Source organism: Macadamia integrifolia, chromosome 3, assembly GCF_013358625.1.
Source record: "Macadamia integrifolia cultivar HAES 741 chromosome 3, SCU_Mint_v3, whole genome shotgun sequence".
Taxonomy (NCBI): domain Eukaryota; kingdom Viridiplantae; phylum Streptophyta; class Magnoliopsida; order Proteales; family Proteaceae; genus Macadamia; species Macadamia integrifolia.
The window spans coordinates 34,433,955-34,460,134 of record NC_056559.1 but is presented as its reverse complement, the minus strand read 5'-3'; the positions used below and the strand labels follow the sequence as shown (position 1 = coordinate 34,460,134).

The 26,180-nt window shown below is 37.6% G+C and overlaps 4 protein-coding genes across 4 annotated transcripts; 3 read left to right on the top strand and 1 right to left on the bottom strand.

Annotated features, from left to right (window-relative positions):
* Positions 1–822: 822 nt before the first annotated feature.
* LOC122072912 (cytochrome P450 CYP82D47-like) lies at positions 823–2,885 on the top strand. The gene is made up of 2 exons (XM_042637352.1): positions 823–1,815; positions 2,262–2,885. The coding sequence occupies exons 1-2, from the start codon at positions 823–825 to the stop codon at positions 2,883–2,885; spliced, it is 1,617 nt and encodes a 538-aa protein (XP_042493286.1).
* A 2,938-nt stretch (positions 2,886–5,823) lies between these two features.
* LOC122074740 (cytochrome P450 CYP82D47-like) lies at positions 5,824–8,106 on the top strand. Its single transcript, XM_042639695.1, has 2 exons — positions 5,824–6,902; positions 7,352–8,106. Exons 1-2 carry the CDS (start codon positions 5,913–5,915, stop codon positions 7,973–7,975), a joined length of 1,614 nt encoding a protein of 537 aa, XP_042495629.1. The 5' UTR covers positions 5,824–5,912; the 3' UTR covers positions 7,976–8,106.
* A 3,901-nt stretch (positions 8,107–12,007) lies between these two features.
* On the top strand, positions 12,008–18,158 carry LOC122073602 (cytochrome P450 CYP82D47-like). The gene is made up of 2 exons (XM_042638198.1): positions 12,008–12,979; positions 17,257–18,158. The coding sequence occupies exons 1-2, from the start codon at positions 12,011–12,013 to the stop codon at positions 17,878–17,880; spliced, it is 1,593 nt and encodes a 530-aa protein (XP_042494132.1). The 5' UTR covers positions 12,008–12,010; the 3' UTR covers positions 17,881–18,158.
* A 7,557-nt stretch (positions 18,159–25,715) lies between these two features.
* On the bottom strand, positions 25,716–26,170 carry LOC122074396. The gene is made up of 2 exons (XM_042639219.1): positions 25,978–26,170; positions 25,716–25,876 (listed from the first exon to the last, which is right to left on the bottom strand). Exons 1-2 carry the CDS (start codon positions 26,168–26,170, stop codon positions 25,716–25,718), a joined length of 354 nt encoding a protein of 117 aa, XP_042495153.1.
* Between the last annotated feature and the right edge of the window lie 10 nt (positions 26,171–26,180).

Below are 26,180 nucleotides of genomic sequence, written 5' to 3'. Positions count from 1 at the left end.
CATACTCTTACTATCAATCCCCCTCAACCCATATCACACCAACCATCACCGCCACACCTAATTTGGCTGATTCTTCCATCGCCGACTCCTTCTGCAGTAACTGGTCAATAGGCTTCCCTTATCCTTATCTGTAGCTCTCAAGCCAACAAGCTACATATGTGTGTGTGTATATATATATATATATATATATATATATCAAGCTTTGCTATGGTTGTAGCAAGAGCATAATACAATAACCCCAGTTCAGCAATCTTGTCTCTGAGGTTTACCATTATCTAACATAATGGAATGGTTCACTGAACAGATGGAATGCGAAGTTGCAAACTCTCCTTGATACAAGTGGCTTTCCAAGGACGTAGCTTATCATCTATGAAGCTCCAAAACATGTTTCTTAAAGTGAATATGACAATCTGAGTTTGGCCATTTGTTTGAGGAAAGAACATTGTTGAGAATAGCAAGGTGGTTATCTTCCCAAGGTGCTTGAGGTGGCAATGACAAGTAAAAGTCGAGAGCGGATCAGGTTCACCTATGAAAATGTATGAGAACGGTCCTAGTCCTTGGATATAAAATAAATTTTCTCTCTCTTCATTTAATAGATTCTATATCCACGGATCAGGAGTGTACGAGAACATGTGAACTTGATCCGGTCACGTAAAAGTCAGCATTTGTGACTTTGACCCTTAGAAATTTAGCACAACAATCCATGCAACTATGAACATATTACCATTTCTGATCAGGCCAAAAGTAGCTAGCTATTTAACTTGAGCTCCTCCAGTTATACCAATCTCAGAATCAAAGCCTGAACCCACAAGCTTAACAGCTATGGATTCTCTTCTTCAATTCCCAACAGTTATGTTCCTCTCCTTCCTAGTATTTCTTTACTACTTGCTTCAATGGAGGAGGTCATCGAGTAGGAATACAAAGCTCAACAAGAGTGGCAATAAAAGGGTAGGTGCACCAGTAGCCGCTGGGGCATGGCCAATATTTGGTCACCTCCATATGTTAGGAGGTAATTCCATTCCTCACATTACTTTGGGAGCATTGGCTGACAAATATGGGCCAGTTTTCACCATTCGGCTTGGTATGCAACCTGCTTTGGTGGTAAGTAGTTGGGAGATAGCAAAGGAATGTTTTAGTACAAACGATAGGGCCCTTGCCACCAGATCCAAGGCAATAGCCACAAAGCTCATGGGCTATAACTATGCTCTATTTGGCTTCACTTATTATGGAACTTATTGGCGTGAGATACGCAAGATAGTCATGCTTGAGCTTCTCTCCAATCGTAGACTTGAGATGCTCAAGCATGTCAGAGCCTCAGAGATTGAAGCCTTCACAAAAGATCTGTACAAGATGTGGGTAGAGAAGAGAAACTTGACTTGTCAAGGTGGCCAAAATGTAGTGATCTTGGTTGATATGAAGAAATGGTTCACAGATTTAACTCTAAATATAATCGTTCGCATTGTAGCTGGGAAGCGATATACAGCCTCTAATGCAGAGGAGGCATTGCGGTGCCAAGAAGGAGTTAGAGAGTTTTTTCACTATGTGGGTCTATTTGTTGTGTCTGATGCATTTCCCTTTCTTGAGGGGTTGGACTTGCAGGGATATGAGAAAGCTATGAAGAAGACCGCGAAAAAATTGGATTCTATAGTTGAAGGATGGTTGAAGGATCATCAGCAGAAGAGATCTTCTGCTGACTATGCCGCCAAGGCCAAAGGTGATCAAGACTTCATGGATGTTATGATATCTATCATGGAGGATTCAAAGCTCTCATCACCAGATTATGACGCTGATACTGTCATCAAAGCTACTTGCCTAGTGAGTACATAGATGCTTTATAGTTCTTTTTTTTTGGCTAACGACGGGAATCCATGCCTTCGGCCTGACTAGTCTCTTGGATCCAAACTGATCCACATAGATCGAGTCATACCGAGGTTGAATGAGAGTCATTCAACTTTCACTAAAAATAGTGAAGGGCACTAAACACCCCATGTGAGTGGCCCCATAGAGGTAAGAGAAGTCAAACTCAAAATCATACATTTTCTGAGGTGGAATTCCCTTACCAACTTCATTCATTCTATGCAGTTTGATCTCTCTCTCTCTCTTTTTGTTTTTTGGTTTCCAGAGCCCCAACCCTCCCTCAAGAAGGGGAATGAGGAAAACTTTATTCATATTTAATGTGCTATCACTTGGAAGGAGCATGAAACATCTCAAAAGCCCATGATCTGCTTTCATTATGTAATTAGCTGGGTTTTTGCATGCAGACTATGATTCTAGGTGGCAATGACACTACTGTGGTTACTTTCACATGGGCCCTCTCATTACTACTCAACAATCCTCACGTTTTGAAAAGAGCCCAAGATGAGTTGGACATGCACGTTGGCAGGGACCGACAAGTGGACGAATCAGATATAATTAAGTTGGAATATCTCCAAGCAATAGTCAAGGAAACATTGCGTCTCTACCCTGCAGCTCCACTAGCTGCCCCACATGAGGCCATAGAAGAGTGTACCATAGCTGGTTTTCATGTTCCAGTAGGAACTCGTATACTGCCAAATCTCTATAAGATTCATAGGGATCCACGTGTATGGTTGGACCCATCTAAATTTAAGCCAGAGAGGTTTCTCACAAGTCATGTGGATGTTGATCTTCGAGGTCAGCACTTTGAATTAATCCCTTTTGGCTCTGGTAGGCGAATGTGTCCAGGGCTTTCATTTGCTCTTCAAGTCCTACACTTGGGTCTGGCTCGTTTGCTTCATGAGTTTGAGTTTGCAAATCCTTCCAACTCACCTGTGGATATGACAGAGAGCCCAGGGCTTACCAACATCAAGGCAACACCACTTGAAGTCCTCCTCAGCCCACGTCTTCCTCCTAAGCTTTATGGATAGAGTACTCTTGCTAGTTTTATCCAATACCAATGCGTCATGAGGCATCTTATCTTGCTAGATGCATCCAATAACTCCTAAGCTTTATGGAAATAGCTGATGGGAGTTATAATGATCCTCTGTGAAGTTTGTTGTCATGTTAGGATTTTTCTATGGGTAATAAAAAGGCTATCTAAAAAGAATAGAGCCATGTTCAAAAAAAACAAGAGTTATCTTAGAGTGCACTAGGAAGCATCTATGGAAGTATTATTTTTCATTTCATGAGGATGGGTTGGTCATTTTACCCCTTCCATGTGTTTGCATGCAAGAGTCACTCTCTTCCACATAAATTACCTTTCCTGAAATTAGATTAGGTTCGTGTACGAGAATCATTATCATACCATTTTTAATGGGAACATGATCCAGACATCTATGAATATTTTATTTATTTATTCTTTTTTCAAAACAATATAAATAAAAATCTAAATCTGTATGGACATAGCCTAGGCCCTAGTAGGGTCAGAGAACCTTTACCCATATATATATATATATATATATACTCTTTCGGGCATTTCTTCAAAGAGTACAATTGCTTGGAATTTGACCAATTGAGATATCCGAAAACGATATTTTATTATTTTCTTCCATTTGAAGAGATCTTTATCTATTTCTTTCTAATATTATTTCTAGATCAAGAACTAGCCAATTAATTACAAATAAAAAAGAGGGAATAGATCCATAGGTTTGATACCTTGTTATAGAACCTATGCTTGATAGAAACATCAGATCGGATAGAGTCGACAAATGAGGTGGGTATATATGGCATAAGAATGTTATTTATAGGTGAAGGTACACACTGGTAGACATGGCCAATGGGACGATGCGTGCGAGCATCTTCATCGCGGCCTTTTCTCACCAGCTATGTCTAGGTGTAGACACACGCTATCGGGTAGCGTTCTTTCTTCTATATATATATATATGCACTTGCTCCCATTGTTTGCGAGTGCTGGTGTGTATGTGCACGATCAGGCAGCTTTCTCTCCGCCTAAATATGTGAGGAGAAAGAGCCCTGCTAGTTTGGTGTTGCCTACGCCCAGACACAGGCAGGCACAAGAAGACCATGTTGCCCCTCCGCCTCATGCAATGAAGATGTTCCCATGCGTCCTCTCACTAACTCCTCGTATTGGTATTGCTTACACTAGACTGACAAGATTCTTTCTCCCCATAAATATATATGACTAAGGTTTTATGTTCACATATAGGGGAACACACCCCAAAACAGGTGTGGTGCATGCCTCGGACAGAAAACTTTGTATATATATATATAGGGAAAATGACAGGCATGCTAGCAGGATACCCAGGTATCAGGTATGCTAGCAAGCCTTGACCGTTAGATTAAAAGGGCCAAATCTACACCGTTGGGTACTAATTGTCTTACGTAATCTATCCAACCCCGACGCTCATCGGTGTAATCTCCTATGAACTCCTTCAACTTATCCTTCACTCTCTCACACAACATCGCCACTCCCTCGCTGCTAAAATTAAGCCTAAATATCCGATCGTCGACTAGATTGTGCCGCTAAAATTGACCCTAAATGTCTGATACTCCTTCAACTTATCCTTCACTCTCTCACGCAACATCACTGCTCCCTCGCCACTGAAATTAACCCTAAATGTCCGATCGTCGACTAGATTGGGACCTTCCATATCTTAATTTTTGCTATAAAAAGTAAGGGAATATATCAAAGCTCCAGGCTGAGTTAAAAATATACTCTACTTCGTCTCTTCTATGGTGATTCTCAGACAACTAAGCTCCAAAGACCATAAACCTTGAAATCCTAGAATTCCTTAAATCGATTTTACGAGACGTGCGACGAGGTTACTTCAATGAATCCAAAACGAAACTTGATCAACAATATATAATGAAGAAAGATGCGTATATGTATAGAAAATTTTTTCCGATCAAATTAACTTTTTTTTCCGACAAGAACTTCCTCTACAGTGGGGAAGAACCCCCGACTCCCCAAGTCCCACTTGATTTCTAGGGTTAACAATGCTTCTATTGAATAAGAAGGAAAAAAAATTCGGTCCTCTGTCGGCTTTGATCAGACGAAGCAAGAACATCTAAACCAAAAATTGATGATATCTCAAGAAGACAACGAATAATTGGGGTTTAAAAGATCGAAATGCGGAGAGAAAACCGTGTAAGGTCGAACCAGCGTTCGCCTTCTCTGGAGTTCGCTTGTTCTCTTTGTTTGGAGATCCCATCGGAGTTCGCTTTCTCCAACTAGATCTGGTAAAAGGAATGACTTTTCGACTGAGAGAGAGAGAGAAGAGAGAGAAAGGGGAAGAGGAAATGTATAACAATAGTGGATTGAAAATTTGTATATCTTCTTTTCATCCAACGGTTTAATTCAAGTTGATCAAATCCTACAACTAATATCCTTCAGCATTCCTAATTCCTAGGTGCTATATATATATATATATATATAAATCCTTGTTGTTTTCTCCCCAATGTGCTTGGGGATTAAGGAATGGCAGGTAAAAGTCACCATTTGTAACGTTGAACATCCCATTTCTGTTGTGTGGCGAAAACAATTGGGCTGCCAATAATTGTAATTACTTATCATCGTCAAAATGAACGTTTCTATCCCACTCTACAGCCGCCTTAGATATTTTTTTTTTTTTCCGTGTTTGGCTGCTTCAATGTCCTTATCACCCCATAATGAAATGAAGAATTTTTGGCCATGAAATTAATTTATGTACGTCAGAAATTTCAAGTTCCTTCACATGCATCCAAGGTTCTTAAAACTCGCAACGATCATGGGAACCAATACCATTTTGGAATGATCTTGATCTGGATCAGATCATATCGAACATATCTATCCATACACATGGAATGAGATTGGAAAGGTAAGGATTAGGTATATCCATCAATACCATTCCAACGATTCCTTTTCGTTTTTTAGAACCATGCATGGACACATTTAACTAGAGCTTCTCCACCTTTAAAACTCAGAAGGGGGCCTGAACCCACAAAGTTAACTAACTATGGATTCTCTTCTTCAATTCCCAACATTTATGTTCTTCTCCTTCCTGTTATTTCTTTACTTCTTGCTTCAATGGAGGTCAAGGAATACAAAGCTCAGCTGTAGCAAAAAAAGGGTTTCTCCACCAGAAGCCGCCGGGGCATGGCCAATAATGGGTCACCTCCATCTGTTAGGAGGTAATTCCATTCCTCACATTACTTTAGGAGCATTAGCTGACAAATATGGGCCAGCTTTCACCATTCGACTTGGCATGCATCCTGCTTTGGTGGTTAGTAGTTGGGAGGTAGCAAAGGAATGTTTTAGTACAAACGATAGAGCTCTTGCCACAAGATCCAAGGCAATAGCCACAAAGCTCATGGGTTATAACTATGCTCTTGTTGGCTCAACTTTTTATGGAACTTATTGGCGTGAGGTACGCAAGATAGTCATGCTCAAGCTTCTCTCCAATCGCCGCCTTGAGATGCTTAAACATGTTAGAGCCTCGGAGATAGAAGCCTTCACAAAAGACCTATACAAGATGTGGGTAGAGAAGAAAGGTGGCCAAAATATACAAGTCTTGGTTGATATGAAGAAATGGTTTGCAGATTTGACACTTAACATTATTGTTCGAATGGTGGCTGGGAAGAGATACTTTGGCATAGCAAATACTGCCTCTGATGCAGAGGAGGCGTTTCGGTGCCAAGAAGGAGTTAGAGATTTTTTTCATTACGCTGGTCTATTTGTGGTTTCAGATGCATTTCCCTTTCTTGAGGGATTGGATTTGCAAGGATATGAGAAAGCTATGAAGAAGAGCGCGAAAAACTTGGATTCTATAGTTGAAGGATGGTTGAAGGAGCATAAGAAGAAGCGATTATCTGATGCTAATTATGGTAAGGCCAAGGGTGATCATAATGATCAAGACTTCATGGACGTAATGATATCCATCATGGAGGATTCAAACCTCTCCTCACCAGATTATGATGCTGATACGGTCATCAAAGCTACTTGCTTAGTGAGTACATGATTTTTTTTTCTTTTTTTTTAATCTTTAAAGCCATTCTATTGACATCATCCATCTGAAGAACCAAATTGTTGAATCAGACCCATCCAATCATGAGAAGTTTTTTGTGGAAGAGTCATCACATGAAAAGTGCTTTATACTATTTATGTTCTCACGATTAGGCTACTTAACTCTTTCATAGCATTTTTTCCCCAATTGCAAAAGCTTTACTTTCTATATTACATGAATTGTGTTGCAGGATTTATCTTGTTTGATTTAGGGACCTCTCCTTCTTTTTTTGAGCGATTGTCTTTCTGGGTGTTTTTGCGTCTTTTTCTCCTTAATATTTACAAATTATCTATAAATTTTTATTTTTTTTTGAATAGTTTGAATAAATTATTTCTCCTTTCCAAGTTCATCATCTCTAATGATCTTTATGTAATTAACTGTTTATTTTGCAGAATATGATTCTTGGTGGCAATGACGCCACTGTGGTTACTTTCACTTGGGCCCTCTCATTACTACTCAACAATCGTCAAGTACTACAAAGAGCTCAAGATGAGCTGGACATGCATGTTGGTAGGGACAGACAAGTGGAGGAATCAGATATAGTTAAGTTGGAATATCTCCAAGCAATAGTAAAGGAAACATTGCGTCTCTACCCTGCAGCTCCATTATCTGCTCCACATGAGGCCATAGAAGAGTGTACCATAGCTGGTTTTCATGTTCCAGTAGGTACTCGTATAGTTTCAAATCTTTATAAGATTCAAAGAGATCCAAGAGTATGGGTAGACCCATCTGATTTTAGGCCAGAGAGGTTTCTCACAAGCCATGTGGATGTTGATCTTCGAGGTCAGCACTTTGAATTAATCCCTTTTGGATCTGGTAGGCGAATGTGTCCTGGGATTTCTTTTGCTCTTCAAGTTCTGCACTTGGGTCTCGCTCGTTTGCTTCATGAGTTTGAGTTTGCAACCCCTTCCAACTCACCTGTGGATATGACAGAGAGCCCAGGGCTTACCAACATCAAGGCAACACCACTTGAAGTTCTTCTCAACCCACGTCTTCCTCCTAAGCTTTATGGATAGAATACTCTTAATTGTTTTCTCCAATACCAATGCGTCATGGGGCATCTTGTCTTGCTAGATGCATCTAATAATTTCTAAGCTTTTATGGAAATAGCTGATTGGAGTTATGATTAATGCTGGTTTGTGGAGTACTTTGTTGTTATATTAGGATTTTCTTTATGGGTAATAAAAAGGTTATTTATAAGGAAAAGAACCATGTTCATACAAGAACAAACCTTATCTAAAGAGGAGCAACAAAATAAGAAACCTAAAGACTATGTTTGGTAGTCAAGAAAAAAAAATTAGTATAAAAATATAATAAGACAAAAATTATAATTACATAATGATTTTTTTAAGTGTCCTATTTGTATTCATAACTTTTTGGATTTTTATTTTTTCCTTATCGTCCAAACATAACCTAATGGGTATGTATTATGGACAATTGAGTTGTTCAGTTGGTTAAGTACATGTCTTGTAGTAGCAAGCCTAGGATTTGGTCTCAAGTTTGAGTCCCCCAACCCCAACCCCCGCCCCCGCCCCCGCCCCCACCCTCGACAAGGTTTGAGAAGATAGAATTAGGCTTGGGAACGATAAAGGTTGATGTTGATCCAAATCGGATAGAGATACCGTTGGGTTCAATTAAAAAAAAAATATATATATATATATATATATATCATACTATTATATAAGTGCATGTACTCATGTTTTGTGGCTAAACTTTTCTTGGACTATTTTACCTATTTTTCTTATATAAATATCATATCTCTCCTACTATCATTCTAGTCATTTCTTTTTAATTTTATATTATTATTTGTACCCTATATTTTTTAATATTTCAATAAATTCTCAAAAAAAATTACTTCCACTCTCTTTTGGCTCACTTTTCTTTTTCTTCAAAATCTCTTTAACTCACCTATCCCTCGTGTTCCTCCCCTACCAATAGAAAACTTCCATTCTTAGATTCTTTCCTATCTCTCCATTCCCTCTCTTTAACTAATTAAATAGGTTACCTAATGGCTCTCATACGTCTCTCCCTCCTATTATAGGATATCTACTCTCCCTTTCCATCTCTCCAATGGAAAACCTTCCTTTTAAATAGATTCTCTCTCCATTGCGTCTCTCTCTTTTTCCCTCCTCCATCTCATTGCTATCTTCTACGATCTGGTTGAAGATACAATATCTTTTTTCTTTTTTTTTTGGGTAGGAGAAGATACACAATCCTACTATATTATTATTGAAACCGTAAGCGCTTCTGTGATTATCATACCTTCTTCCTCTTATTGATCATGTTCCATAAGCAGTTTAAGTTCAAAATTTGTTTTTTTCTTTCTAAATTTCTTTTCTTATCTTCCTTGTTGGAGGTGTTTTTGTGATGGTCTCAAGTGCGAAATACATTCACTGTACTCCTCTGTTCCTACTTCTTCTAAGTTCTCTCTCTCCCCCCACTTAGGGTTTTTGTTGATAATGATTATTGAATTTGTTGATTACTTGAAACTCCAGATGGAAATTTATGAGTTTTTATTTAATTAGAAAATGGGTGCAAAGGATATGAATTTGCTTTCCTCCTTGGGAGAGAAGTTGCCTTCCTTAAGATTAGGCCTAAGATGATTACCGCATCGAGAGTGCTGGCGTTCTTCTGTATAACTTTCCAGTTACTCTTCGGGGTGAACGGGGTGGCAGAAAGAAGAAGAAAAAGAAGAAGGGGAGCAGGTGATCTCGTTGAAAGAGCTGTAATCGGAGAATGAGAGGTAGGGCTAAAAGCCTAAAATGATCAAAAGAGGTCATTAATTGGAGGAAGAACACTGTTTTGGATAGTTTTGTAAATCCAAACTCAAAACAATGTATTATTTTTAACTGAAACATGAAGTGAGTAATTTTGAAAGAGCAATCTTGAGTTTGTGTAATCAAGTAATTCCCACCCACCAACACCACCCCCCCACCCAACCAAAAAGAAGTCTTGCCTTAAACACAAAAAAATAAAAATAATTTTTCTTTTCTTATTGATGGCCAAACGCACATAACTTTTTAAATTTTTTTTAGTTTATTTTCATTTCATTTCTTTTCTCTTTTCTTGGCTGTCTAACACAGTCTTAATTCAGTTTTTTTTTTTCTTCTTCTTCTTTGGGCAAATTTGCCACCGCCTCTGCCGCAATATTGCTCGATCAACACTTCTTGATAGTGTNATAGAGATAGCTTTGGGTTCAAATAAAACACTTTTTGTTTTTGTCTTTTTTTTTTTCCCTTTATTCATACCGATCCATCGATATGGTATCAGTCAAGAATTGGGATTCCTAATCCAATCTTATTGATTCAAGCCAATCCAAATTGATTCCTCAAACAATGTCCCAGCTAGCTTTTGCAGAGTTAGTTGCTATTATCACCCTCCTCTAGGAGGCCATCCTAGTGGCCTATGGGCCCTTTTAAAGAATGAAAAAAATAAAAGAAAATAATAAGATACACATTATGTCAAGTTTTCAATGACACCTAATGTGACCATTAAAATTTCTACCAAAAAATATGACCATTGAAATCTTCATGAATGGCCACCGTACTAAACTTTGAAGCTTTGAACATGAAATCTCCACTTCAAAAAAAAAAAATATTTGCCTCCCAATTTAAATAAACGAACTATCCTGGTTCTTGAACTTCTATGTTTCCTTTCAGTCCAAATATAATAGATAGTCATAGCAAAGGCATTTCTATCTACTACTTGATCAGGGATTGAGGTACAAATTTATGGGTGTAACTTTGGTAGTGTATGTTAACACATTTGTCTCTTTCTCTCCTCTTTATATGAAATGATTTTGCTGCCCTCCTACAATCAATACCATTTTACCACAATTCATTGATGGGATCTCCTATGTCGTTTGCTCAAAGAACCTTCATATTTGTTCAATTTATCCCTCTCAACTTGGATACCTTGAGATGGACTTTAATAGTTTTAGCATAAACAGTAGAGATTCGCAAATCCACTAGAGGTAAAGTTTGTGTACATATAGTGCCATAATTAGGGGTGTCAATCGGTCTGACCGGGACTAGCCGAGCTTAGTGGGCCTATGTCATCGGACCATGACCTATTTATTTAAGGCATGAGTCGGTCTTGGTCGGTGTCGTGTCGGGCTCGATTGGGCTCAATCAGGTTCCGGGCTTTAATCGAGCTTCTCCTAATCGGGCTTTAAACGGGGTAATGTACCAATAAAGCCTTAAACGGGCCTTAAATGGTCTTTATTTTTCTTAGATTTAAGATATTTAAATTTATTTTGTTAAATCATCAAAATTTTTGAAAATATATTACACTTAATTACAGTCAATGATTGATAAAAGTTTCAATACATATCTTATTCTATCCCAAAAAATCAAAATACTCATGTAAACAGTTGGGCTAAATGTGTCGGTTCGAGTCAGACTTGTAAATGGGCTGAGCCGATTGGGAGATACATCAAGCTTACCCCTTGCACTGTGTGCTACCTATTTATAAGCGTGCCGGGCTTAGGCCCCACACATTTAATAATCAAGTCGGTTCAAGTCAGACCATAAACATATCAAGCTCGGTCAGGATTACTGGTGTGGGCCTGAAATTGACACCCCTAGCCATAATTGTCTAAAAAATGAATGAAATTTGAATCTCAAAATCACAAGTGATAGACTTGGCACTTCATGTGGCTTATACACTTCCTGAAATATGAAATATGAATCAACTACATAAGAAGCATCCAGAGTCTTTCCACATGGTACAAAATGATCTTGGAAAACATGAAAATGGAATCCACAGAAATCTAGCCCCAGTACAAAATCCTTGGTGCTATCCACCCAAGGAGATTGGGAGTAGGGAATGGCAGGTAAAATTCAACATTTGTGACTTGACCCTTAACAAATTTAGCCCACACGACAACAATCCACCTAATCAAGAATGAACATATATGATGAAGCCAAAAATTGTGAGCTGTCACTATTAAGTGTCCCTCCCTATGAGGACCACAAAATATTTGGGCCAGGAAACTGTGATAAGTCTCAAAATTTCTTATCGGGGGGGTTGAACCCACAAAGCTAATAGCTATGGATTTTCTTCTTGAATTCCCAACAGTAGTCTTCTTTTTCATCCTGGTATCTCTTTACTATTTACTTCCATGGAGGTCAAGGAATACAAAGCTCAGCAATAGCAATAAAAGGGTTGCACCAGAAGCTGTTGGGGCATGGCCAATAATTGGTCACCTCCATCTGTTAGGAGGTAATTCTATTCCTCACATTACTTTGGGAGCATTGGCTGACAAATATGGACCAGCTTTCACCATTCGGCTTGGTATGCAACCTGCTTTGGTAGTAAGTAGTTGGGAGGTAGCAAAGGAATGTTTTAGTACAAACGATAGGGCCCTTGCCACCAGATCCAAGTCAATAGCCACAAAGCTCATGGGCTACAACTATGCTCTATTTGCCTTCACTTATTATGGGACTTATTGGCGTGAGATACGCAAGATAGTCATGCTTCAGCTTCTCTCCAACCGTCGGCTAGAGATGCTCAAGCATGTCAGAGCCTCAGAGATCGAAGCTTTCATAAAAGAGATATACAAGATGTGGGAAGAGAAGAAGGGTGGCCAAAATATACAAGTCTTGGTTGATATGAAGAAATGGTTCGCAGATTTAACACTAAATATTATTGTCAGAATGGTTGCTGGAAAGAGATATTTCTCTAATAAAGCCTCTGATGCAGAGGAGGCACTGCAGTGTCAAGAAGGAGTTAGAGATTTTTTTCACTATATTGGTCTATTTGTGGTTTCAGATTCATTTCCCTTTCTTGAGGGGTTGGACTTGCAAGGATATGAGAAAGCTATGAAGAAGACGGCAAAAAATTTGGATTCTATAGTTGAAGGATGGTTGAAGGAACATAAGCTTAAGCGATCATCTGCTAACTATGGCCAGGCCAAGGGTGATCAAGATTTCATGGATGTTGTGATATCTATCATGGAGGATTCAAAGCTCTCATCAGAAGAGTATGATGCTGATACGATCATCAAAGCTACTTGCTTAGTGAGTATATAGACAAAGATAGTTTTTCATTTTATTTTCTTTTATTCATGCATAAAACCTTTTATTTTATAGACCTATTGAATTATGAGTTTGGATCAGGTCCTTGTAGGAGAATCATCTCGTACAATGTTTGATCCACACTTGGAATCCACTCAATGTAAAAACTTATTGTAAGAAGAGAAATTGAGTGGAATATTCCATGCGTGGATCAGGCACCGTGATCCTAATCATTTAGGAGGACCTTATCCGGACTCATTCATTTATTGGGAGACTATTCTCAGTGGGGGATCGCAGTCTCCACTAAGGCGTCTCAAAAGTTGGTCTCTCTCCTCTACCTATATTGGTCATTTCAATTGAGGGAGGTGGATGTAAATACCAGCATTTTGTAGTGAAATATTGCACAATAGCATCTTATTGATTGTTAGACCTCTCTCTCTCTCTCTGCATCTCAAGCATAAAATTTGTCCGTTGTTGCAACATTTCCTATCCACCACCCACTACTCTCTCTCTCTCTCTCTCTCCTGCTGGCCATTGTAACCCACTGGTGCCACACATCTCTCTCTTTCCCCTTGAGACAGCGGCCTCTCTATCTCCCCCTCAGGCTCTGCATATCCCCTTATACCCCACCCCGGGTTAGATTTTTGCAGATCCAGATCCATGATGCCCTCGGCTTTCTCTCATTTGATCTTAGCTGTCGATGTCAACAGAGACACATGTCACCAGATTAGATGGGAATTGCACCTAATTGCACCTTGATGGAATTGGAGAGGATTACGATCCCTATATAGCCAGCTACCACTTCCTTAGCACAATCCACAAAGTCTAAATACCAAAATATCAAGAACTAATTTACATCATCCGATAGGATCAGGTACCCACATTATGGGACTTTTTTCTTTTTGGGTAGGTGCCGGGTATGACTAGAATTTTTTTACTTCAATTATTAAGACAAAAATTTTATGGTGAAGCTAGTTTCAATGTCTTTATCATCCCAAAAGATCAAAAATATTTTTTCAGCTATAAAATTCCTTAGGCTATGTTTGGTTGTAAGGAGAATAAAAGGGAAGGGAAGTGAATTTTTCATACTTAAAAAAGAAATATATGTAATCATTACCCATGTGACTTTAACATTAACTTTAAATCTTTCCGTATTTGGTTATAAAATTTCACTTTACTTTGCATCCAAAACCCTATAATATGTAAAATAAAAATTACATGTAAAATACATCATTACTAAATATGGTTAAAAAAATTAAGTAGTTTATACAATCATATGGGTAATGACTATAAATATTTTTTTTTAAAGTATGAAAATTTTACTTTCCTTCCCTTTAAATTTCCATTACAACCAAACAGAGCCTTATAGTTTTAAGTTTTCCTTCACCACGTGGTGAGGATGACCACTCCATCCTAGGTCCACAAACCCCATTCTTATATGTGTAAGATATCTCTAGTTTTTAACATCAACCCATTTAACTTGAGCTTCTCCACTTACACCAATCTCAAAAGGGGGCATTAACCCACAAAGCTAACAACCATGAATCCTCTTCTTCAACTCCCTACAGTTATGTTCTTCTCCTTCCTGGTATTCCTTTGCTACTTGCTTCAGTGGAGATCAAGGAATACAAAGTTCAACAAGAGTGGCAATAAAAGGGTGGTTGCACCACCAGAAGCCGCCGGGGCATGGCCAATAATTGGTCACCTTCATCTCTTAGGTGGTAATACCATTCCTCACATTACTTTAGGAGCATTAGCTGATAAATATGGGCCAGCTTTCACCATTCGGCTTGGTATGCAACCTGCTTTGGTGGTAAGTAGTTGGGAGGTGGCAAAGGAATGTTTTAGTACAAACGATAGAGCTGTTGCCACCTGATCCAAGGCAATAGCCACAAAGCTCATGGGCTATAACTATGCTCTATTTGGCTTCCCTCATTGAACTTATTGGCGTGAGGTACGCAAGATAGTGATGCATGAGCTTCTCTCCAACCGTAGGCTTGAGATGGTCAAGCATGTTAGAGCCTCAGAGATCGAAGCCTTCATAAAAGAGCTATACAAGAAGTGGGAAGAGAAGGAAGGTGGCCAAAATAAACAAGTATTGGTTGATATGAAGAAATGGTTTGCGGATTTAACACAAAATATTATTGTCCGAATGGTGGCTGGGAAGCGATACTTTGCAAATAAAGCCTCTGATGCAGAGGAGGCGCGGCGGTGCCGAGAAAGGAGTTAGAGATTTTTTTCACTATATGGGTCTATTTGTGGTGTCAGATGCATTTCCCTTTCTTGAGGGATTGGACTTGCAAGGATATGACTATGAGAAACCCATGAAGAAGAATGCAAAAAACTTAGATTATGATGCTGATGTTGGTGTATGATGTCTTGTATTCCGTCGCAGTTTAATCCAGGGAGTACTAGTGCAGCACCTAGACAGCCAGGATGGCGGTCCCGCTAGCCGGTTAGCGGACCGTGGGGGTTGCAAGGGGGGCCTCCTGCCCCCCTGCATGCAGGGGGTGTAGGGGCGCAGCCCCCCGCTCGAATTTTTTATTTGAGGGCAATTGTAGTTTAATCCGGATTAGGGTGGAAATTGTAGTTTAATCCGGATTAGGGTTTTTTTCTCGCTATATATTTGTAGCGAGGGTTTCTTTCTCTGTAATGCAAGCAATACTAAGAGGTGTGAGGACGAGCGCTATAACCCTATTCTCCATTGATAGTGAAACAGGATCTCAGCTCACCGAGGACGTAGGCAACCTTGCCGAACCTCGTAAAATCCGTGTGCATTGTTTGTTTTTTTTCCATTATCTTCTGCATCGTTTTAGGGTTGCGTTTCTACATACCATAATCAAAGCTACTTGCTTAGTGAGTACATAGAAGAAGATAGTTTTTTTTTTTTATTATTATTCATTATATTGATTTCATAGTTTTTTTCATGAGAAATGTTGGGGTTTCACACAAAAACAATGATTCCACAATGGAAGTGGATAGCCTGATATAGAGACTTATAGGTATTTCGACACCCTTTTCATATTTTTTAGAATAAATTCTACCTGTCTCCAAAAAAATGAAAATAAAAATTATAAAGGAAAAGATTCATGTGTAGAGCTATAATAAGTTTGTCCCTTAGTTTAGCATATCTTGACCAAATATTTGTTTCCTGACCGATTTAGTCTGGCCAGCATGATTTTTTTTCCTGAGTCAACCAGCTTACCAAATCCTAGCAGTCAGTCCATAGCTTTAAGTTTTTCCATCTTAGCTCCAGTGCACCTCGCATTCCTTGCTACAATCCCTTGGTTTCCATTTCTTGAGCACATCCTCCTGAAAAGATAAAATTAATATATTTCAATTGCTAGTTAAATAATAGAATTGAAGCACAACCTGCCTCACTTGTAAATGGATCAAAGTTGTCATCCTAAAGTTGCGTCCCCCCGATCTAGAAGCCCTAAAAGAAATGTCACATTGGAGGACCATTGTCGTGTTGTGATTCCCTAGATGGAGAGTTGGAGGTGGTCCCCTAGATGATGCCCTAATCATCTTCTCCTTTTTCCAATACTTTCTTATTTTCAACCAAATAAGATTTTTGTTATCCATAACTTACTATCTTCTAAATATTTTTTTTACTTCTTTTTTTTTTTTTTTTTTTTTGGGGGGGGGGGTGGTGAGGGGGTGTTTGGTGCACCTTGTTGACCAAGGTAGTGAATAAGTGAGAAATTGTAACCTTCTTAATTTTTTGTTGGTGAGGTTAGGGACTAAGCCTACTACACTAGTAGTTGCTACAACTCTTTTTCATGGATATTGATTACAATAAGATTTTCATTTTTTGTTTTGTCTATTTTCCATCCAATTAAATGGAGTCTTTTTTATTTTCTTTGCTATGTTTGGTAGCCAAAAAAAGAAAAAAAAATAGTATTTAAGACATAATAAGACAAAAATCATATTTACACAATGATTTATTTACGTGTCTATCTCTCTCCTCAAATTCAAATTTTTTGGCTTCCAAACATATTAGGAATTGGAAATAATAAGGTGATCTCGAGTGTTGGTCTGTAGAACAGGTACTTTTATGAGGTATGTGCTTGAACAACCAACTACACAAATTGAACTGGCTCAGCATGGGTGAACCTTTATAGGTTAGGTTCAACATGATACAGGGTTCACTTAGAAATAGTCAAGTATGTCCCAAGAACCGAATGATTGAACCAGCTGTTTGTTTGGTTTGAATAGATTTTTTCCTTTCCAACTTCATCATCTCTAATGATCTTTATGTAATCAACTGGTTTTTGCAGAATATGATTCTAGGTGCCAATGACACTACTGTGGTTACATTCACATGGACCCTCTCATTACTACTCAACAATCCTCACGTTTTAAAAAGAGCCCAAGATGAGTTGGACATCCACGTTGGAAGAGACAGACAAGTGGACGAATCAGATATAGTTAAGTTGGAATATCTCCAAGCAATAATCAAGGAAACATTGCGTCTCTACCCTGCAGCTCCACTATCTGTTCCACATGAGGCCATAGAAAAGTGTACCATAGCTGGTTATCATGTTCCAATAGGAACTCGTATAGTGACAAATCTTTATAAGATTCATAGAGATCCAAGAGTATGGAAGGACCCAGATGAATATAGGCCAGAGAGGTTTCTCACCAGCCATGTAGACCTTGATCTTCGAGGTCAGCACTTTGAGTTCATCCCTTTTGGCTCTGGCAGGCGAATGTGTCCTGGGATTTCTTTTGCTCTTCAAGTTCTGCACTTGGGTCTGGCTCGTTTGCTTCATGGGTTTGATTTTTCAACTCCTTCTAATGCACTTGTGGATATGACAGAGAGCCCAGGGCTGACCAATATCAAGGCAACACCACTTGAAGTCCTCCTCACCCCACGCCTTCCTCCTGAAGTATATGGATAGAATCTTTCCATAGTTTCACTCCGAAACCTAGTGCAGGATTATTATGAATCCAATATCATTGCATCTTGGGTATACAGTTAATTGGAGTTATGTTGTAACACATGTAATGTATGACAAGTATGAGAGATGTATGACTTATTTTTCATCATTCCCGTTTTAATTAACTATAGTTTAGAGTGATTAGGCAGAAATTTAGACTATATATATGGAAGGCACAAAGAGTTATAAAATTGGAAGATGACGAGAAAGAAATAGACATAAATTAATCATTATTGTTATCATTACTTTTTTTTTTTCCTTTCTTGCAAACTATAGTCATTTTTTTGTTTCTTTTCAAACCGGTATGCAGGTGTGGATCAGGCAGGAAAATGATTAATACTTTTAATTTTCAAATAAATTTACATACCAAATCTAATAAGCGAGTGTGGGCACACACAAAAATCTAAGTTAGAATAGCAGAGAGAGGTCACATGAAAATGAGAGAGTTCTCTCAGAAAGGAGTATGGAGAATCCACCAATCAAATAGTGGGTTATGGTCCAGCGATAGGGGACAGGAGGAGAGAGATAGAAGAATTGCCGGCATAGAACTAGGTATTCCTAACAACAACAATATTAAAAAGGATCCTTCTATTTGTCATTATCACAAGCACAGTAAATTTCTTTAATATGACTTTACCTCCTTCAATAATAAGGGGCAGATATGTCATTTCATAGAAGAGAGGAGAGAGAGGAAGGGAGATACTAATGTATGCTTGTGCAGCTGGACATAGAACATTATCACTTATTTATTTTAGCTATGGAAGGGCTTTTTTAGGCTCTTAAAGCTGACCTGAGCTTAATATGTAGCTCCAAAGATATATCATCTACTCTTTTCAGATGATACTTAGATTTTTTTTTTGTCGAACCATTGAATATGATGCTCTATCCAAGTCATTTAAACCTTTTACAGGATCTACGGGATGAACAAATTAACTTTTCTAAAAGTAGTGTCATGTTTAATAACAAGAATAAAGTGTTTAGTTCTTGTCCCTTCGGATCTTGCACATGCGGAAACCTTGTGCATTGGGTATGCCCATTTTTCAATAAAATATCTAATCTATTTGTGACGCAGGGTTCTCCTATATTGGTATTCCTTGGTCCTAAGGAAGGGGAAAAAACTAATTTTGGAAAGGCTGTTATGATGATCATAAAGGGTGATCTCCAGTTCCCTGGAAGTTATCATGTCTACTGCCCAAGTCCTTGGGTGGGTTGGGGACTATAATTTTAAAGGATTATGGTTATGTTTCTTATCTTGATAATATATTTTGTTTTATATTCTACAAAAAAAAAATATATATATATATATAAAGAAAAAAATCAAATATAAAATTCCCATCCTAGGTTGACGATAGCCATGGGACACACCCAAAATTATCAATCAAGTTCTAATTCTTCAAAATAACTTCAAATCTAAAACTGCGTTCCCCCATCCATTATATGTCTAATATAAAGAAAAAATTCAAATAATTAATGGAAACTAACCTACATAGCAACGAAAATAAAATCCAATCTAAATTAAATACTTCAAACTAATTTCTAAACCTAAAAAAAGAAAGTAAATAAGAAAATCTCAAATCAAATAAGAAAATCCCAAATCAAAGAGATCCCTTCCATCGCCCAACTGCATCACCAACTGACATAATCATCGAAAAACTTTCTTTACTTAGATGGAACCCTGAAAAGGCCCATCCAAACAATTGGACAACTGATTCCTGAATAACCTGTCATATTTGATCCCATCCAATTCTGCTCCTCCCTTTTTTAACCCCTTTATTTTAGGCAAAAAAGGTAGAGATGGAAATTTGGACTTCTATTGTTCAGTGAACGCCCCATTTTGCATTTCCAAACACCTAAGTATGAGGAGATAGAAAATAAGACAGAAGATCCCAAAATCAATATCATCTTGGAGTTTCTGATGAGCAAGGTGTTTCTTCAAAACAATTAAAGTTTTTGAGTATGTGAACAGCAAGAGGATATTCTTCCAGTAAATAGAACTGTTGAACTCCCTAACAAGAAGGAATTCTCACAACGTCTGCAAGATGGGTTGCAGTTTTTGCTAAAGCCAATTCAAACAAGACCATGAGATGTAACATCGTCTATATGCAGAGGAAAAAAGTAGGAAAAAATACATGATTACATATTTTTGGGTTTTTCTTTACAAAATTATCTATCAAAAGTTTTAGTTAACAAAAAACCCCAAAATTAGGTTTTCTTTACAAAAATACCCAAAATTGAGTTTGGGTTTATGAAACAACACATTCAAAGTTTTAATTATAAAAAAATACATAATCATATGTGGAAGATGAAGAATCATTATTTTGGATAGTTTTGTAAACACAAACCTTATTTTGGGTATTTTTGTTAACTGAAACTTTGGGTGGGTAGTTTTATAAGTCCAAACTTAATTTTAAATATTTTTGTTAACTGAAACTTTTGATAAATAATTTTGTAAAATAAAACCTAAAAATAAGTAATCATGTAATTTTTCAAAAAAAGTATTCTTAACAAGAAAGCAATGAAATAAATAATAATTAATTTATGGACGAAAAACAACCATATGTAGGGGATACAGAACTCTGCTGCACAGGTGTTTGATGTGATTATTGTGATGGGAAAAGTTTTTCATGTGGGCTGGTTGCTCATCAAGAATGATGACGTGACATGAATATTATAGCAAAGTAGCAACATTCTACCCAAAGACTTGAGGTTTAAGCTAAGTCTGACATTGTTACCACACTAAACCAAATGTAGGGTTTTGCATTTTCTATATGTAACCATTAGTACTAATGAGAACTAAGCTCAACAACTTCGATGTGTTTATTCCAGTCCATTAAAAAAGGGCAAGCAGTATCACTGTTTAATTTTTGAAAAGAAGAGAGATTAAAATCTGAAGGCTTTCCTCCATCCCTTATCACAGCCAAAATAAATAAACTTTTACATGTTTCTCTTGGTCCTTCATGTGATTATAAAATTATAATAATAGTGATCAGGAAGAAAAAATGGATTAAAGCTTCCTCTGGCACAATGACAGTCTCCCCTCTGTCCTTTTCAAATAAGGTTGAAAATACAAAAAATATTTCATCTAATCTGTCTTTGATAGTATAAAGACGATAATACTTATCCAACTAAATGGGGTCGACTAATAATACTCCTCATAGAGAGAGAGAGCAAATATCCAATAACGTTATACCAAAAGAGGATGACAATAAGCGTTTCTAACAGTCTATTTGAACTAGACTTTAACCATCAACTTGAGTGAAAATTGGTCCATGTGAACAAAATAAAAAGAAGAGAAGAATTTGGATAAAAGAGAGAAATCAGAGAATAGAATCAAACACAACCAATTAAACTTTCACAAGTATACATGTCTGCTGAACCATTCAAGTATTGACCGATTCTTCTCAAGCATGGAAGATCCAGATGGGGATCCGACAAGGCCAATGTGGTGGGATGGAACAGGATAGCTTATCTATTTTTTGAAGCAGCCAATCCAGATTGTCTTGGATCTTCTAGATTCTGTTCCTTGTAAATTTTCTTGAAGCTCAGGTGAAGAGATTGATGACGGCGAACAGTAGAACCTCAGAAAAGGTCAGGTTGGTCCTGATAAAGAAGAAGAAGATGATGAATTGAACTCTTTGCTATTGCCTAGAAAGGGTGGCATGAAGAAGAATCCAAAGAAGTCACGGCAAACTCGGCTGGAACTCGTTGGAATCACAAGTCGCAGGAAGGGAGAGGAGGATCGAAGGAGAGAAAGTGATACGGAGAGAATGAAATGGTATACAGGTGAAGAGGGGTATTTTTGGGATAATAAGATAAGGGCTAAAGTGTCATTTCATAGCATCACTTAACAATGACTGACGGTAGGGGTCTGAGTCTAATTTGGTGAAAGAGAGGGGGTGTTCCTATAATACTGGCATTCTCCAGGGGGTGACACTGTAAATTACCCTTTATTTATTTTATTTTATTTTTCTTTTGGATTCCATGAAAAAGAGTATTTTCTTTTGATGAAGGGGAGGAAAAGGGTTGAAATTAAATTGAAATATAGTTTAAAATTACAAAGATACCTAATGATCCAATTAATAAATACTTTGGACACAAGTCAGATCACATATTGTTAATCCATTTGATCAGTCCGATTAAGCAACGTTTGTGAATCTGATTTTTTTTTTTTTTTGATAGAAAATCTGAATCCAATTAATTGGGATCAGTCATGGTTTGAGTTTGATTTATTGCATGATATTTAAAAAGTTAGGAGGTTTAATAATGGGGAGCAATTTGCAACGATATTTAATGAGAATCGATGTTGCATATGTGGATTCTTATGTTAATGTTCTTATATTATTACAACACTATTATTAATATATTATAATAAAGATTTTCTTTTTGACACACTTTAGGGTGTCAAATAATTTGTAATCTTAAAATTTTATCATTTTAGTATAACTTTTTCTTTCAGTGATAAAAAATTCTATCATTGCACACATGTAGTCGAAAAATTTTAAGACAAAAGATATCCCTTGAGAGTGACATAATGGTAAGTTAAGTTTCAATAATTTTGAAACCTTTTTTCAATTGACTTAAAAAAAATTAAGAATAAAAAATTAAACAAATAAAGAGGGTTACATATTCTAAATACCCCTATAGATGTGTCATTTAGACAATCTCATTATACTAATGCAGTTGTTAAAATAGAGTACAATAGCTCTATATTGTTCCAATTTTATCGAATGTCTCCGAGGAAATGAGTACAATTGTTAAATAGCTAGAAATAACTCTTAACCAGAATACGAGTACAATATCTAATAATAATCCATTATGTTAATTTTTTCATTTAAAAAAAGAAAAAAAGTCATTCTCCTAACCCTTGTACCAAGCTTTTGGTAACCCTTTAAGAGACGCATCAAAATGCTTACTTTTCCTTGCGAATCATTTGCTTAGACCAAAATCACCTTTGGGCTAAAGGACTAAAGGAGTTTAGAAGAAGATCATATAGTTGGTAAAGAATGTAAGTTTCAACTTTTAAAGTCACAAGCACACAAATGTCTTCTGGCCCTTTAGAATTTTAGTGAGGAGATCTGGATTCAAAAAACCAGAGGGGACCATTTAATACATAAGGTGCACTCAGCATGAGGCTAAGCCCCATCTTACACAGGAAAATAATCCTCTGTTTTTTTCATCCATGTTTTTCCTTGTTTTGCTACTTGCAGAACGCAACACGTGGACAACTTTAAGACCAACGCACCGGATGTAATAATCCTCACCCAATTTTAACTGTTGGTCTCCTTGTTGTCCACGTGTCACGTTTTGCATATAACAAAACAAGGGAAAACATAGATGAGAAAAACAGAGGATTTTGATCCTCTTACACATGTATCTACACTTAAGCAAGCCCCAGTTTCCCAATGCCTCTCACCGCTTCCGTTTCTATTTGCTTTCCAACTAAACTTAAGCTGGCTCCACCTGGCATCACCGTTTTCCCAGGTATCGATCCCATCTTCTTTGTTAATTGGTATTGGCTAAAACGCCCTCTACCATATTGTTTTCCAGATTAAGTTCCTCCAAAAGACTTTACCTTCCATAATTTTTATTTCATAAAACCACTTCAGACAACATGTTATCTCATGTTTCAAGTTCCAGCTGTCCTAAGACATTTTTCCCCCAAATTATGTCCTCTCTCTCACTCCAAAACAAAAAGGCCAGCCCATGCGACCTATCACAATTCCTAAAAGTCAACCCTTTTGTCAAAGGTAACATGGTCACGGTACTTGCAGAAAAATAAGAATACGAAATGTCTAGAGCCCGATAAATGTTCACATAAATGATATGATTGACACGTGTTAAATAAGTTAATCCTGCTAACCAGTTACAACTCTGTTTAATATTATAAATATTTAAATAAATAAGGATAAATAATATAAATCCTAATATAAGCAGATTCCTCTTTTGATTCCGCTTAAAAATCTCGATCCTCTCTCTCTCTCCTTGCTTCTTCTTCAAGGTTGTTCCTTCTTTCTTCTTCCTTTTTCAACGCTCTCCAGTATAATTGAAGTTTTGTTTACTAATCTCACTGAAGATTTGCATCCATTGTAAATTCTCATAGGTTAATAATATCTACCCAGGAAGTAATAATAAAATCCTAGATATTCAAGAGCTTTGTTTACTTTATAAATTCAAACTTGTCCTCTGCCATACATGCAAGCTTTACTGTCCAAATCCCTTCTCTAATAATTAATATGTAAACATGGTATTTGGATATGTGCGGCCAAGTCTCTCATATGCTCAATGTCTGAAAATAGTTACGTTGATTTTTTTTTCTTACCTCATCCTATTTTGAGAGCAAAGCAAGAGAGAGAGAGAGAGAGAGAGAGAGAATTTTGAGATTTCCCCACAAAATCGAAGGAGGAGTCCGCTTATATTGGATTTTATTTTTTTATTCATATAAAAAAATATATTAGACAAGTTAAGTAATCACATCCGTCATCTCTCCACCCTAAAAACTAGGAATCAGTTACAATTTAAAAAACTAATAGATGATTTAGATTAATCTAATATTAAATGGACGGTTAATATTAAAAGAAAGTGAAAATAAGATTGCAATACGTACGTACTGCTACCACTCGCCCCGTACTTAAATGCATTTAGAGTTGAAAACTAATTGCATTGCAAAAAATTTCACGTCAATACAACATCAAAAATAAATGCCTTCGTGGTGTGCTTCCTATTTCACTAGCAAGATCAGGGCAACCATGAAGCCATGGTGCGTTTATTGACAGACCAATAGGATCTCTGGCTTTTTCTCTGGCATCTTCTAGCCAAGCTAGCTCTTATCAAAAATAGGGACCCCAGATCAGGCGGAATGGTGAAACCAGATTCATTTAGCTTATATCTGGAGGACTTGGGACAAGCTTAACATAGAAACTTCGATTCTATGGCACTCTTCAAGCCACTTCAAATGCACAAGCTTAGAGATGCTGGTACAAATCAATGCAAAAGATTGGAAAACCTGTTTGAGTGCAGATGCTGACAGGGATCGCACCAAGCCCAACTGTGGCCAGGTGTAGCACAATTACAAATCATGTCCACGTAATGGTAGAGACAAAATCCATAACATACTTCAGTAATTCTCAGCAAGATTAGTTCGAATTTTTTTTTTCCTTGCACTAATGAAATAGGGAAAGCATTAAAACCCATGTAAGCTATCAAAACATGATGCAGAAAACTGAACAAGACTAATAAGAACATATCCAGTTCAAACAACAAAAAGCGAGCATAGAAAGTGTAAAAGGAACCAGAGACTAAATGCAGGGGCGTACCCAGTGCACAAGGCTCCCACCACTATGGGTCTGGGAAGGGTCATAATGTACATGTAACAAAACTAGCAACAAAGCTAAAGCAGCAGCTAGATACTGTAGGATGATGTCAATAGTCACCAAGTCACCTAAACCTCGAGGAATCCCTCGAGTTTGAAAACTGTTTGAAAGAGAGATGCATGTAAATACTTATTCTTTTAGTATTGTGTATCAATTCTTTGCACATAAAGTGCCATGAAATGGCGATTGACAATTTGAAACATTAAGAAATTCCATGCTAATTCTAAGCTTAAATAGAACCTTACACTGACAGTCGTAATAGGAGTCGGCTATAGATTTAAAGAATAGAAGTATGTGCAAAGAAGATGAGAAGGAAAATTAATAAAAACTCCATCATCCAAGTACTAAGCAAACTTCAAAGCAAAGAATGCACAGCTTAATAAATAAAAAAATGCATTCAGTAATGGGCCATCTTTGCTCAAATCTTTACAATTTCAATGCAAAGAACCCATACCTGAGTTCAAGCTCCCTGACCTCAACAAGTTCTTTCCCGTGTGCATCTGTCCACTGCACTTTCCTCCTCTCAAAACCAGGGACCTCGCTAACTGTTTCATTTGATGTCTCATGAAAATTACCCTCCCCACTAGCTAATTGATTTGTAGTGTAATAGGAAGACTTCTTTAAGCTGCTCTTGAGACGAAACTTTTTTATACTTTTATCATCCCCGTGATGAGATCATGAGAGAGACAATCCTCATTCTTGTCAGAAACAGCAGGAGACACTGCCACAATATCCTGCTGCTGGACAGGACCCACTTTGGGTGGGGAGGGGCCCTCGAGTCCTCCAGAAGCGCGACCAAAGCAAACAAAGGCAGCGCATCCGCGGGACACCCGATTCTTCCTGGAAGCCAGCTGGAGGTCAGAATCAATTTTTTGCTCCATCAACTGGTAT

Bases quoted from the DNA above. Each gene is read 5' to 3' on its own strand.
- LOC122073602 (XM_042638198.1), top strand. From the start codon at position 12,011: ATGGATTTTCTTCTTGAATTCCCAACAGTAGTCTTCTTTTTCATCCTG. The intron at 12,980-17,256 runs GTGAGTATATAG...TGGTTTTTGCAG, and splicing joins TCATCAAAGCTACTTGCTTA to AATATGATTCTAGGTGCCAA.
- LOC122072912 (XM_042637352.1), top strand. From the start codon at position 823: ATGGATTCTCTTCTTCAATTCCCAACAGTTATGTTCCTCTCCTTCCTA. The intron at 1,816-2,261 runs GTGAGTACATAG...TTTTGCATGCAG, and splicing joins TCATCAAAGCTACTTGCCTA to ACTATGATTCTAGGTGGCAA.
- LOC122074396 (XM_042639219.1), bottom strand. From the start codon at position 26,170: ATGGAGCAAAAAATTGATTCTGACCTCCAGCTGGCTTCCAGGAAGAAT. The intron at 25,877-25,977 runs GTCTCTCTCATG...CAAATCAATTAG, and splicing joins TTCTGACAAGAATGAGGATT to CTAGTGGGGAGGGTAATTTT.
- LOC122074740 (XM_042639695.1), top strand. From the start codon at position 5,913: ATGGATTCTCTTCTTCAATTCCCAACATTTATGTTCTTCTCCTTCCTG. The intron at 6,903-7,351 runs GTGAGTACATGA...TTTATTTTGCAG, and splicing joins TCATCAAAGCTACTTGCTTA to AATATGATTCTTGGTGGCAA.